Below are 14,080 nucleotides of genomic sequence, written 5' to 3' on the forward strand. Positions count from 1 at the left end.
GTCTCCTGGATGTAGAAAAGCTATTTTTTTAAAACATTTCTCAAGGTTTTGGCTTTGTTTTTTTTGTTTTTTTGTTTTTATTTCTCTACTGCCTGGAATGAAATGCTTAAACGTTGTTTTATTTATGTATTTATTTAATCATTAAGCACAACTGTATACAAAAATCCTGTCAAAACAAGAAATGTCAGGATGTCAAACAAGAACCAGATTCAACCAAAAACAGAAAAAAGAAATTTCACCATTTTATTTATTAATGAAAATCTAACTTTAACAAAAGATTAATAAAGAATGTATTTAGTGATTAAGAATATAGTATAAAGAATATAATAATAAAAAATCATCATATTTGCCAAAAAAAAGTTTGTCAAAATGTTTATATAGTTTCAACTCTTAGTCACATGTTTAAAAAGTACAATGTTTAGAATAAATAATGTGCGTGTGTGTGTGTGTGTGTGTGTGTGTGTGTGTTATGTTTTGGAAGCAAAAATATTATTTAATTAGTAAAGTAACCACAAACCCAAGCTGTCCCATAAATAGAATAGAAACTACTACTTCACCTCAAAGTTGTAAAATGTCATAAGGACAAGAGTAAAAATTTAAGTACTCTACTAAAGTATAAGTATTTGACGTTATTGTTTTAGTACAGGATCTTGAGTTATATGCCACATCCAAAATATGCATGGAGCAACACAGCAAGAAAACAGAGTGAGGTGAAAGGGGTGAAGTGGACCAGATTTTCACCACTGCAGGTGAATTTTAAGTCACTGTCTGTGGCTGGAGAGGTGAAGCTAACGAAACCTGGTGGTGTCCCAGTGACTGTGTTTCTGATCCATTCCTGGTACTTGGACACACGAGTGCCGATTTCTAGTTTCATTGGGTAACCATTGGAATCATGGAGGGTCATAACTCCACTCTGCACCCAGATTGATCCTTTTTTGATCATAATTGGAGCTCCTCTTTTCCACTGAGAAAAGAAATTGGTAAAAGTCAACATGGTAGCAGATAAATACAAAAATGGAAGTTTCAAAACAGAGAATGGAGAAGGCCAGCATTTATTTACAGTGTGTGTATATTTGTACAAAAATAATACATAAATAGCACTGGAGTTACTTTCAAGAAGTTAATAGTTTTCATGTTCTTTTTAACTGAAAAGATTAAAGACTGAAAACCCATTGGAGTTTTTTTTTCTATTATAGTAAATCCATAAAATGAAATCTGACAAATATTTCTCACGATAAATGTGACTTTAGCTGGTAGACCTGTTCCACAAAGGAGCTCAGTCCTGTCATTTTAGAAAGAACTGTCTTATGGAAAATTCAAAATATATCAAATAAAATGATTTAGCTATTAAACAACCATAAGAACTGGTATGCTACTATATACATATATGAATAATTGCAGAAACAAAAACATAAATATTTTTTCACACTAGCATTTAACAAGTGATTACATAAGAAACAAATAAAAAGTTGTGATTACCCAACATGAATCTTGTCTTCCAGCTCTGAGCCCAGCACAGATCATGTTCTCTGTGATCACTTTGTCATGTTTATAGTGGCACTGACACTCATTTCCTCCTACTATTGGAATAGTAACATCTGTTGGATGTTGGAGAAATACCCGTCACTATCTTTGAAACAGATTGCAGGATAGCAACTTTTGAAAGAATATATCATAAGACTGTAATATAAAAAAAAACACCCAGCACGCCCCTGCGGGCGGTTTATCCTTCAAGCTCGGGTCCTCTACCAGAGGCCTGGGAGCTTGAATATATATATATATATAGACATAGATATAGATTTTATTTTTACTTACAATCAAAACCACAACCAGTGACCCAGCTGCTGATCCTACTGTGAAAAGTGCTGTTTTTTGAGGCTAAGCAGATCGGCTGAATGTAGTCTGTGAAATACACAGGAGCTGACAGCTTCAGCAGACAAATGTCATTGTTGTATGTCGTGCTGTTGTATTCAGGATGACAAATTACTTCTTCAACTGTCCGAATCACCACATTTTGACTGAAAGCTGACTGAATGTGCTGGCCCAGATGGACTTCTTTGTTGCTGAGTTTATCACTTGATTTTAAAAGAAGATTTAACAAAAAAACACAAAAGAGGAATCTTGTTATCACAGTTCAGAATAGATACTAAGAAATATTTTCAGTACACGTTTTCAGTAATGGACACATTTATTGCATAAATTATCACAAATACTTTTATCATGACTATCTTTTATCATGAGCAATGTAAATAATGTGATGGATATCGTATGGATGGGTTTTAACATCTTTGTGGGGACCAAAAGTTTGAAGTTTACTTGTGGGGACCGGCAGCCCCTGTGGCAACCAAAACCCCAGCCCCCACGAGTTTGAAGGCATTTTGAGACTCAAAATGTGGTTTTAGTGTCAGGGTTAGAATTAGGTTATGTTTAGGTTTAGGGTAAGTGTCAGGGTTAGGCATTCATTTTTGATGGTTATGGTTAAGGTAAGCAGCTAGGGAAAGCATTGTGTCAATGAGATGTCCCCACAAGGATATAAAGTGTGTGTGTTTGTGTGTGCGTGTGTGTTTGCATAGTTGAATTTTGTTATCTTCAGGCAGAGCAGAGGATTTCTTATTTAAAGTTTTTATGCTAACCTTCAAAAATAAAAAGTTAATGGATGTGCTGGTGCGTCCAAATCACATGGCAAATATTAGATGACATAGCAACAAAAGGCTGTCTCACTGAGCCTCCATTTCAAATTTTGTTGAAAGTGAGGACTACATACCAGTTTTTAATCCTAACACAGATGCATTCCTTCTATGCATTTAAATCCTACATCCATTCATACATCAAAACAAACCAAAAAAAAAAAACCCAAAAAACTTATGTTGTCTGTTGTGGATACATCTTACTGTAAATAAAATAGAAGCTTTTAGATATTTTATTATGTGATAATGATATTGTTGAACTGCTTTAGAAAATACATACAAAAGAAAAACACTGCTCTGAATCACATTTAGTGTCATACTTTAGATCATCTGAGTTTATATCAGGAAGCACCTGCTAGCCAGGGTTGGTTCTATTTTCCTAAATTGCAGAGTAGGATTAGGTCATCATCAACACATGATGACAGATCTTTTAGGGCTAAGACAACAAGCTGCTGACTGTAACTTTGCATTTAATGGATCTGTCATTTAACATAGTAACATTGAGAGGTATCACGGTTCTCTGAGAAAACATGATATTCTTAAGATGTATGAATATTTTAGACTATGGTCCATCTATATGTTGTGGACAGCAGTTAAACCAGAGATGTGGACCACTTACAGAATTGGTCTGCTTGATCAGCTATATTTAGGGCCGGGACGACGCGTTGACATAATCGATTACGTCGACACGTAAAATACGTCGATGTAAAAAATGTGCGTCGATATGTCGTCACTTTCAAAACAGACATGGCGGCAGCGAGTGGTGACAGCATCAGTGAGGCAGCCGCAGTCGACTTAAATCACTCCACCCGAACACACAGTTCTACAGTATGGGGATATTTTAACAGAAAAGGTTGTGATTCAGTCGTTTTCTGGCTTTGTAAGGTGGAAATGGCCCCCACATTTAAGCTGCTCAGCAGTAACATAGCAGCTGCTGTTTAGTTGTTGTTGTCGTTGTTAGTAGTTTTTATTTGTGGCCCATGCTGGCAAAATGAGTCGGAATGCACGCAGGCTGATTATGAGAATCCCGAAAGACGAAAATGTGAGACAGCAAATTGGCAGCAGGAAAAGAATTAATCATTAGATTCATTGATGCATCGACAAATTAATCGCTAGATTCATCAATTAGGAAAATAATCATTTTGTCCAGCCCTAGCTGTACTACTTAACAGAGATGGTGGAGAGCTCTTTGTGACCTTGAAAAAAAAAATTTAGAAATATAAATTGCAGGTAATTAAACATTCCTGCTTTCATGAATAACTTTGACATAATGTAGTGGAAGAAAAATTATTACAGTAAATGTAAAATGAGCACCAACAGTCGCGTGTAACATGATTACCAATGTGAAAGAGACACGGGGACTCACTGTGATATACAGGAAGCAGCTGTCAGCACCCACTGGTTGGTAATCAGAGACCCTTCACACCAAAACTCTCCACTGGGGTCTATAATGACCCGCCAGGGCAAACTTCCTGTGTTTTTCACAATCCTACCACATGCTGACAAAAGAAAAGAAATCACCTTTCATCAGTGAGTAAATTAATCAGACACAATATTTAGATATATCTCAGGTATTTTCAATTTCAGATCATTTTGAATGTACTGCTGGGAGAGTTCTGTCCTGGCATTCATGTGGATGCTATTTTCAAGACAGCTGACCACCTAAACATTGTTCCAACAAAGCACACTGAGCTATAGCATGTCATTGTGTTTTATTATAGTTTTGATATTGTTGATAATTGATCTATATACAAGTTTCTCTACTTCAATTACACAATACGTTTAGGATTTTTAATATTTGTCTAATGAATAGAAAATTAATAGATGGACTGAAATAAATAAAATTGTAATACAATATTTCAACACAAGAAGCAGAAGCACATGTGAGCATCTCAAAATGTGTGCACACGATTGCACAGCTTCTTCTGTTGCAAGTAAACTTGGAGATTTTCAATTTAAAAACAGATTAAAAATTGAAACTGATTACGTTGCAAATTTCAACAAGATCACTTTCATGAGTGATTCAGCCTTGTCTGACAAGCTGCATTTGTATCCAAACAAGAGTTAGCTAAGACCCGTCAGCATCTAATGAGGATTTAATTAACAATAAGATCACACCTGCAGGCAAGTTTTACATGCAATACTAGAAAAGTGATTCGTATGACAGGCAGTTACTGAAAAATATCAATGTCTTTAAGAAGACATTTGTCTTAACAGATGTAGAAATTCTTAGAGCATGATATTTATTGTATTTGACCCACATTTACAAAAAATAAGGCAATGATTTACCAACATACTGTTTACTGTACAGCTTAACTGTATACCAATGGGTGGATGAAAAACTAAAAAGTTGTATTTACACAGTTTGTTAATTATTAAACATGTATCTCACCTGAACAGATGACAGCAGCATCCTGACCATGTTCACATGTGTTTGATCCAAATCCACTGTGCTGACACTCAGTTAGAGAATTTTCATTTCCTGAACAGGTCACATCATCAAGCCAAATTGGTCCAGTTCCTGGACCAAAGTGAGCTGATTGAGGAACTTCCAGTGCCGACCCACAGTTTAACTGTCTGCAAACCAGCTCTGCATCATTTAAGTCCCAGCCATCATCACAGACTGTTCCCCAGCTGTTATTGTGATAAACTTCAACTCTGCCAGAGCACTGGGTTGATCCAGGCCCAGCTAATCTGATCAGAGCTATCAGTTAAATGACAAGAACTATGATTTGATATTTTCTTTACATTACAAAAAGGACTGTACAAGATACAAGAACAGACTGCATTGGAATTTTTTCAGTATCTAAAACCATTCTCACCTGAACAGATGACACCAGCATCCTCAAAATGTCCACAGTTGTGTGATCCGAATCCACTGTGCTGACACTCAGTTAGAGAACTTTCACTTCCTGAACAGGTCACATCATCAAGCCAAATCTGTCCAGTTCCTGCACCAAAGTGAGCTGATCGAGGAACTTCCAGTGCCGACCCACAGTTTAACTGTCTGCAAACCACCTCAGCATCATTTAAGTCCCAGCCATCATCACAGACTGTTCCCCAGCTGTTATTGTAGTAAATTTCAACTCTGCCAGAACATCGAGTTGATCCAGATCCAACTAATCTGATCGCATCTATCACATAACAGATGAAAGATATTTTAAAATTTCCATTGCACTAAGTGAAGGACTCCATGTAAAACGCACAAGAAAAGACTGATCTGCAATGTCTTCTAGTATTTCAGTGTATCTCACCTGAACAGATGACAGCAGCATCCTGACCATGTTCACATGTGTTTGATCCAAATCCACTGTGCTGACACTCAGTTAGAGAACTTTCATTTCCTGAACAGGTCACATCATCAAGCCAAATCGGTCCAGTTCCTGCACCAAAGTGAGCTGATCGAGGAGCTTGTAGTGCAGACCCACAGTTTATCTGTCTGCAAACCACCTCAGCATCATTTAAATCCCAGTTATAATCACAGACTGTTCCCCAGCTGTTACTGTGATAAACTTCAACTCTGCCAGAGCACCGAGTTGATCCAGGCCCAGCTAATCTGATCGGACCTATCAGTTAAATGACAAGAACTATGGTTTGATAATTTATTTAAATTTAAAAAAGGAATGTACAAGATACAAGAACAGACTGCATTGCAATTTTTCACTATCTAAAAATGTATCTCACCTGAACAGATGACACCAGCATCCTCATCATGTTCACAGTCGTGTGATCCAAATCCACTGTGTTGACACCCAATAAGAGAACTTTCACTTCCTGAACAGGTCACATGATCAAGCCAAATCTGTCCAGTTCCTGCACCAAAGTGAGCGGATTGAGGAACTTCCAGTGCCGACCCACAGTTTAACTGTCTGCAAACCACCTCAGCATCATTTAAGTCCCACCCATCATCACAGACTGTTCCCCAGCTGTTATTGTGATAAACTTCAACTCTGCCAGAACATCGAGTCGATCCAGATCCAGATAATCTGATCACATCTATGAGGAAAAAGAGATTAACTTTTATATCATGTGTTAGTGACATTATAAATAGTGTATAACACACAGGAACAGCCTGAAGTGCAATGGCTTCTAGTATTTCAGGTTATTTTTACCTGAACAGATGACACCAGCATCCTCATCATGTTCACAGTCGTGTGTTCCAAATCCACTGTGTTGACACCCAATAAGAGAACTTTCACTTCCTGAACAGCTCACATCATCAAGCCAAATCGGTCCAGTTCCTGCACCAAAGTGAGCTGATTGAAGAGCCTCGAGTGCCGACCCACAGTTTAACTGTCTGCAAACCACTTCAGCATCATTTAAGTCCCAGCCATCATCACAAACTGTTCCCCAGCTGTTATTGTAGTAAATTTCAACTCTGCCAGAGCATTGAGTTGATCCAGATCCAACTAATCTGATTGCATCTATCACATAACAGATGAAAGATATTTTAAAATTTCCATTGCACTAAGTGAAGGACTCCATGTAAAACGCACAAGAAAAGACTGATCTGCAATGTCTTCTAGTATTTCAGTGTATCTCACCTGAACAGATGACAGCAGCATCCTCAAAATGTCCACAGTCGTGTGATCCAAATCCACTGTGTTGACACCCAATAAGAGAACTTTCACTTCCTGAACAGGTCACATTGTTAAGCCAAATCTGTCCAGTTCCTGCACCAAAGTGAGCTGATCGAGGAGCTTGTAGTGCCGACCCACAGTTTAACTGTCTGCAAACCACCTCAGCATCATTTAAATCCCAGTTAGAATCACAGACTGTTCCCCAGCTGTTATTGTGATAAACTTCAACTCTGCCAGAGCACAGAGTCGATCCAGGCCCAGCTAATCTGATCGGACCTATCAGTTAAATGACAAGAACTATGGTTTGATAGTTTATTTAAATAAAATAAAAAACCAGGAATGTACGAGATACAAGAACAGACTGCATTGCAATTTTTCACTATCTAAAAATGTATCTCACCTGAACAGATGACACCAGCATCCTTCCTGTGATCACAGTTGTGTGATCCAAATTGATTGTGTACACACGTAGTTAGCGAACTTTCATTTCCTGAACAGGTCACATCATCAAGCCAAATCTGTCCAGTTCCTGCACCAAAGTGAGCTGATCGAGGAACTTCCAGTGCCGACCCACAGTTTAACTGTCTGCAAACCACCTCAGCATCATTTAAGTCCCAGCCATCATCACAGACTGTTCCCCAGCTGTTATTGTAGTAAATTTCAACTCTGCCAGAGCATCGAGTTGATCCAGATCCAACTAATCTGATCGCATCTATCACATAACAGATGAAAGATATTTTAAAATTTCCATTGCACTAATTGAAGGACTCCATGTAAAACGCACAAGAAAAGACTGATCTGCAATGTCTTCTAGTATTTCAGTGTATCTCACCTGAACAGATGACAGCAGCATCCTGACCATGTTCACATGTGTTTGATCCAAATCCACTGTGCTGACACTCAGTTAGAGAATTTTCACTTCCTGAACAGCTCACACCACTGAGCCAAATCTGTCCAGTTCCTGCACCAAAGTGAGCTGATCGAGGAGCTTGTAGTGCAGACCCACAGTTTATCTGTCTGCAAACCACCTGAGCATCATTTAAATCCCAGTTATAATCACAGACTGTTCCCCATCTGTTACTGTGATGAACTTCAACTCTGCCAGAGCACCGAGTCGATCCAGGCCCAGCTAATCTGATCGGACCTATCAGTTAAATGACAAGAACTATGGTTTGATAGTTTATTTAAATTAAAAAAAAAAAAAAGGAATGTACAAGATACACTCAACAAAAATATAAACGCAACACCTTTGTTACTGCTCCCATTCCCCATGGGATGGACGTAGAGACCTAAAATTCATTCCAGATACACAATATAACCATCCCTCCCAAACAGTGGTCACAAATCAGTCCAAATGTGTGGTAGTGGGCACATCTGCTATATTGAGATAATCCATCCCACCTCACAGGTGTGCCACATCAGGATGCTGATCTGACATCATGAGTAGTGCACAGGTGTACCTCAGACTGCCCACAACAAAAGGCCACCCTGGAATGTGCAGTTTTGTCTCACAGCAAAATGCCACAGATGCCACAAGCAATGAGGGAGCGTGCAATTGGCATGCTGACAGCAGGAATGTCAACCAGATCTGTCGCCCGTGCATTGAATGTTCATTTCTCAACCATAAGCCGTCTCCACAGGCGTTTCAGAGAATATGGCAGCACATCCAACCGGCCTCACAACCGCAGACCTCGTGTAACCACACCAGCCCAGGACCTCCACATCCAGCAGGTTCACCTCCAAGATCGTCTGAGACCAGCCACCCAGACAGCTGCTGGAACAATTGGTTTGCACAACCAAACAATTTCTGCACAAACTGTCAGAAACCGTCTCAGGGACGCTCAACTGCATGCCCGTCGTCCTCATCGGGGTCTTGACCTGACTCCAGCTCGTCGCCGTAACAGACTTGTGTGGGCAAATGCTCACATTCGATGGCGTCTGGCACGTTGGGGAGGTGTGCGCTTCACGGATGAATCATGGTTCACATTGTTCAGGGCAGATGGCAGCTGAGAATGTCCCAGTTCTTGCATGGCCAGCATACTCACCGGACATATCACCCATTGAGCATGTTCGGGATGTGCTTGACCGGCGTATACGACAGCGTGTACCAGTTCCCACGAATATCCAACAACCTCGCACAGCCATTGAAGTGGAGTGGACCAACATTCCACAGGCCACAATTGACAATCTGATAGACTCCATGCGACGATGTGTTGCACTGCATGAGGCAAATGGTGGTCACACCAGATACTGACCGGTTCTGGGTCCCCAGACCCCCAATAGCGCAAAAAACTGCACATTCCAGGGTGGCCTTTTGTTGTGGGCAGTCTGAGGTACACCTGTGCACTACTCATGATGTCAGATCAGCATCCTGATGTGTCACACCTGTGAGGTGGGATGGATTATCTCAATATGGCAGATGTGCCCACTACCACACATTTGGACTGATTTGTGACCACTGTTTGGGAGGGATGGTTATATTGTGTATCTGGAATGAATTTTAGGTCTCTACGTCCATCCCATGGGGAATGGGAGCAGTAACAAAGGTGTTGCGTTTATATTTTTGTTGAGTGTACAAGAACAGACTGCATTGCAATTTTTCACTATCTAAAAATGTATCTCACCTGAACAGATGACACCAGCATCCTCGCTGTGATCACAGTCGTGTGATCCAAATTGATTGTGTACACACGTAGTTAGCGAACTTTCATTTCCTGAACAGGTCACATCATCAAGCCAAATCTGTCCAGTTCCTGCACCAAAGTGAGCTGATTGAAGAGCTTGTAGTGCCGACCCACAGTTTATCTGTCTGCAAACCACCTCAGCATCATTTAAGTCCCAGCCATCATCACAGACTGTTCCCCAGATGTTATTGTAGTAAATTTCAACTCTGCCAGAGCATCGAGTTGATCCAGATCCAACAAATTTGATTGCATCTATCACATAACAGATGAAAGATATTTTAAAATTTCCATTGCACTAATTATAGGACTCCATGTAAAACGCACAAGAAAAGACTGAAGTGCAATGTCTTCAGTATTTCAGGTTATTTTACCTGAACAGATGACACCAGCATCCTCATCATGTTCACAGTCGTGTGTTCCAAATCCACTGTGTTGACACCCAATAAGAGAACTTTCACTTCCTGAACAGCTCACATCATCAAGCCAAATCGGTCCAGTTCCTGCACCAAAGTGAGCTGAATGAAGAGCCCCGAGTGCTGTCCCACAGTTTATCTGTCTGCAAACCACTTCAGCATCATTTAAGTCCCAGCCATCATCACAAACTGTTCCCCAGCTGTTACTGTGATAAACTTCAACTCTGCCAGAGCACCGAGTCGATCCAGGCCCAGCTAATCTGATCGGACCTATCAGTTAAATGACAAGAACTATGGTTTGATAGTTTATTTAAATAAAATAAAAAAACAGGAATGTACGAGATACAAGAACAGACTGCATTGCAATTTTTCACTATCTAAAAATGTATCTCACCTGAACAGATGACACCAGCATCCTTCCTGTGATCACAGTTGTGTGATCCAAATTGATTGTGTACACACGTAGTTAGCGAACTTTCATTTCCTGAACAGCTCACATCATCAAGCCAAATCGGTCCAGTTCCTGCACCAAAGTGAGCTGATCGAGGAGCTTGTAGTGCCGACCCACAGTTTATCTGTCTGCAAACCACCTCAGCATCATTTAAGTCCCAGTCATTGTCACAGACTGTTCCCCAGATGTTATTGTAGTAAATTTCAACTCTGCCAGAGCATCGAGTTGATCCAGATCCAACTAATTTGATTGCATCTATCACATAACAGATGAAAGATATTTTAAAATTTCCATTGCACTAATTATAGGAATCCATGTAAAACGCACAAGAAAAGACTGATCTGCAGTGTCTTCTAGTATTTCAGGTTATTTTACCTGAACAGATGACACCAGCATCCTCATCATGTCCACAGTTGTGTGTTCCAAATCCACTGTGTTGACACCCAATAAGAGAACTTTCACTACCTGAACAGCTCACATCATCAAGCCAAATCGGTCCAGTTCCTGCACCAAAGTGAGCTGATCGAGGAACTTCCAGTGCCGACCCACAGTTTATCTGTCTGCAAACCACCTCAGCATCATTTAAGTCCCAGCCATCATCACAGACTGTTCCCCAGCTGTTACTGTGATAAACTTCAACTCTGCCAGAGCACAGAGTCGATCCAGGCCCAGCTAATCTGATCGGACCTATCAGTTAAATGACAAGAACTACGGTTTGATAGTTTATTTAAATAAAAAAAAGGAATGTACAAGATACAAGAACAGACTGCATTGCAATTTTTCACTATCTAAAAATGTATCTCACCTGAACAGATGACACCAGCATCCTGACCATGTTCACATCTGTTTGATCCAAATCCACTGTGTTGACACCCAATAAGAGAACTTTCACTTCCTAAACAGGTCACCTCATCAAGCCAAATCTGTCCAGTTCCTGCACCAAAGTGAGCTGAATGAAGAGCCCCGAGTGCTGTCCCACAGTTTATCTGTCTGCAAACCACCTCAGCATCATTTAAGTCCCAGCCATAATCACAGACTGTTCCCCAGCTGTTATTGTGATAAACTTCAACTCTGCCAGAGCACCGAGTCGATCCAGGCCCAGCTAATCTGATCGGACCTATCAGTTAAATGACAAGAACTATGGTTTGATAGTTTATTTAAATAAAAAAAAGGAATGTACAAGATACAAGAACAGACTGCATTGCAATTTTTCACTATCTAAAAATGTATCTCACCTGAACAGATGACAGCAGCATCCTGACCATGTTCACATCTGTTTGATCCAAATCCACTGTGTTGACACTCAATTAAAGAACTTTCACTTCCTAAACAGGTCACCTCATCAAGCCAAATCTGTCCAGTTCCTGCACCAAAGTGAGCTGATTGAAGAGCTTGTAGTGCCGACCCACAGTTTATCTGTCTGCAAACCACCTCAGCATCATTTAAGTCCCAGCGATCATCACAGACTGTTCCCCAGCTGTTATTGTGGTAAATTTCAACTCTGCCAGAGCATCGATTTGAACCAGATCCAGTTAATCTGGTCTCACCTTTTAAGCACAAAAAAGTCAACTATGTTTTTATTTGTTTTTTACATTTAAAAACAATACTAAATGGATGACACAAGAACACTCTGCATCTGATCTCTGCATCATCTGATCCATGCCCAGTTAATCTAATGTTTCGTGCATCTGTAAACAGGTGAAAACAGAACACAGTTCAACTCAACTTTCGATTCAGTTTCATGCAAACAACTCCAGATTACTGCAACAATCACCACATTGCACTTTATACTGCAATGTAAAGCTCCTAACGTATGACAGAGAAAACTGCAACAATCAGATGATCCCCTATGAGCAGGCACTAGGCAATGGTGGGAATGAAAAAAATCCATTTTAACAGGATGAAACATAAAACACAAAAAGAGGTGGGGAGAGGCAGTCATCTGATGCAAACAGTTGGGGGTTGAAGGGAAAAGAATAGGGTTTAAAGAAAAAAACAACAAGTATGGGTGAAAGAAGATTAAAGTTAATGGTAAGGAACAAGGTATTTAACAAAGTATATAAGGTATATATAAACATCTAGGTTAAAGATGCTCAATGTATGATGGGAAGCTCACAGCACCCTGATGCTATCGAAAATTTGTGTTTCACCTCATTTAACCTCAGTGTACTGTTGGTATGTACATGTAACTTTGTAACTTACTTGAGCAGAGAATGACTGTAAAGATCAGAAAAGAAAACTAATCATAAGTTTTGTTCAAGGTCATGACACACTTATCAAGCTGGTGCCTACATGATGGTGAACTCTATTCACAGAATTGCTATAAAGGAGCTTTTATTATGTTTTATTTTTACATTGCTAAGTTTTTGTTTTTGTATGGGTTTATATCAGTCACAAATTGAAATTAGACATCTTTGGCTTCCAAACCCTGAAAAGTGGGGATAATAACCTGAGGTAGCAGTGGGTTACCAGTGCACAAAGCTGTTACTGGATGAGGACTGCCTGTCCCAATTTTATTTCCTTATTTTTACAACCTTTCTATTTACGTCTGGGCGCTTACTTTATAATTCAGATTAAATAAACCCCAAAGATATTCTGTGTTCCGGGCTGGTTAATTTAGCCATGCTACAGTTACAAAACAAACCAGAATCTCAAATGTGAAACAAAAACACTAACTTGGCACCGGAACCTAGAATTAAGAAACAGAAGTAAACAAACCGGAATTGAGAGCAAGGATATTGTTAATAACATGGGAGAAGAAAGCCCATTCAATGAGCCCATTTTGAGAACTCATGACTCGTCCCATCAAATGACTCGTCCCAGAGATGGACCGATTCTGATATTACATATCAGAATCGGTCCAATACTATGGCGTTATTTTTGTGCCACTATTCTGAGCAGTAGTGGTTTTTGATACAGGCGACACAGGGCGGCATTGTGGTGGGGGGCGGGCATTGGCAAAAAAATAGAAAAATTAAAAAAACTGCTCGTACTCATGCTGCCCCGACGTAATGCCAGGCACCGATCAGCTTTGTGCCGCTCATTTGCTGGGAGTAAGGGCGCCCTCCGTTTGCGAAGTGCGCCTGCTGCTTGCGGCACAGGGAGGAGAGGGCGGGGCAGCGGGGGATTCTCTGGCTGGCTGGAGCAGCATCTAATAACCAACTCGCAAAATAAGACAAAATTAAAACAAACCAGCAAACACGAAAACACCAGACATTATGATACAGACTTATAATTTGCACCGATGTTTTTTCGAAATTCTATA

General features: G+C 40.0%; 3 protein-coding genes across 3 annotated transcripts; all 3 read right to left on the reverse strand.

Annotated features, from left to right (window-relative positions):
• Positions 1-154: 154 nt before the first annotated feature.
• On the reverse strand, positions 155-7,634 carry LOC113013843 (scavenger receptor cysteine-rich domain-containing protein DMBT1-like). The gene is made up of 11 exons (XM_080295699.1): positions 7,613-7,634; positions 7,232-7,543; positions 6,800-7,111; positions 6,372-6,683; positions 5,942-6,253; positions 5,510-5,821; positions 5,080-5,391; positions 4,054-4,186; positions 1,816-2,075; positions 1,480-1,598; positions 155-964 (listed from the first exon to the last, which is right to left on the reverse strand). Exons 1-11 carry the CDS (start codon positions 7,632-7,634, stop codon positions 656-658), a joined length of 2,715 nt encoding a protein of 904 aa, XP_080151825.1. The 3' UTR covers positions 155-655.
• Positions 7,606-10,430, reverse strand: LOC145423356 (scavenger receptor cysteine-rich domain-containing protein DMBT1-like). The gene is made up of 4 exons (XM_080295704.1): positions 10,426-10,430; positions 10,323-10,378; positions 8,100-8,411; positions 7,606-7,979 (listed from the first exon to the last, which is right to left on the reverse strand). The coding sequence occupies exons 1-4, from the start codon at positions 10,428-10,430 to the stop codon at positions 7,651-7,653; spliced, it is 702 nt and encodes a 233-aa protein (XP_080151830.1). The 3' UTR covers positions 7,606-7,650.
• Positions 10,431-10,687: 257 nt separating this feature from the next.
• Positions 10,688-13,812, reverse strand: LOC145423357 (scavenger receptor cysteine-rich domain-containing protein DMBT1-like). The gene is given in 5 exon segments (XM_080295706.1): positions 10,688-11,070; positions 11,191-11,502; positions 11,621-11,932; positions 12,009-12,362; positions 13,809-13,812. Coding segments are annotated over 5 exon segments (1,311 nt in total). The 3' UTR covers positions 10,688-10,741.
• Positions 13,813-14,080: the final 268 nt, after the last annotated feature.

Source organism: Astatotilapia calliptera, chromosome 3 (genome assembly GCF_964374335.1).
Source record: "Astatotilapia calliptera chromosome 3, fAstCal68.1, whole genome shotgun sequence".
Lineage (NCBI taxonomy): Eukaryota > Metazoa > Chordata > Actinopteri > Cichliformes > Cichlidae > Astatotilapia > Astatotilapia calliptera.

Coding starts and splice junctions, on each gene's coding strand:
- LOC145423356 (XM_080295704.1), bottom strand. Junction 8,412..10,322: donor TGCTGGTGTCATCTGTTCAG/GTAAAATAACCT, acceptor TTTAACTGATAG/GTCCGATCAGATTAGCTGGG. Junction 7,980..8,099: donor TGCTGCTGTCATCTGTTCAG/GTGAGATACACT, acceptor GTTATGTGATAG/ATGCGATCAGATTAGTTGGA.
- LOC113013843 (XM_080295699.1), bottom strand. CDS start 7,634: ATGCAGTCTGTTCTTGTATCTC. Junction 6,254..6,371: donor TGCTGGTGTCATCTGTTCAG/GTGAGATACATT, acceptor TTTAACTGATAG/GTCCGATCAGATTAGCTGGG. Junction 2,076..4,053: donor GCTGCTTCCTGTATATCACA/GTGAGTCCCCGT, acceptor TTTAAAATCAAG/TGATAAACTCAGCAACAAAG.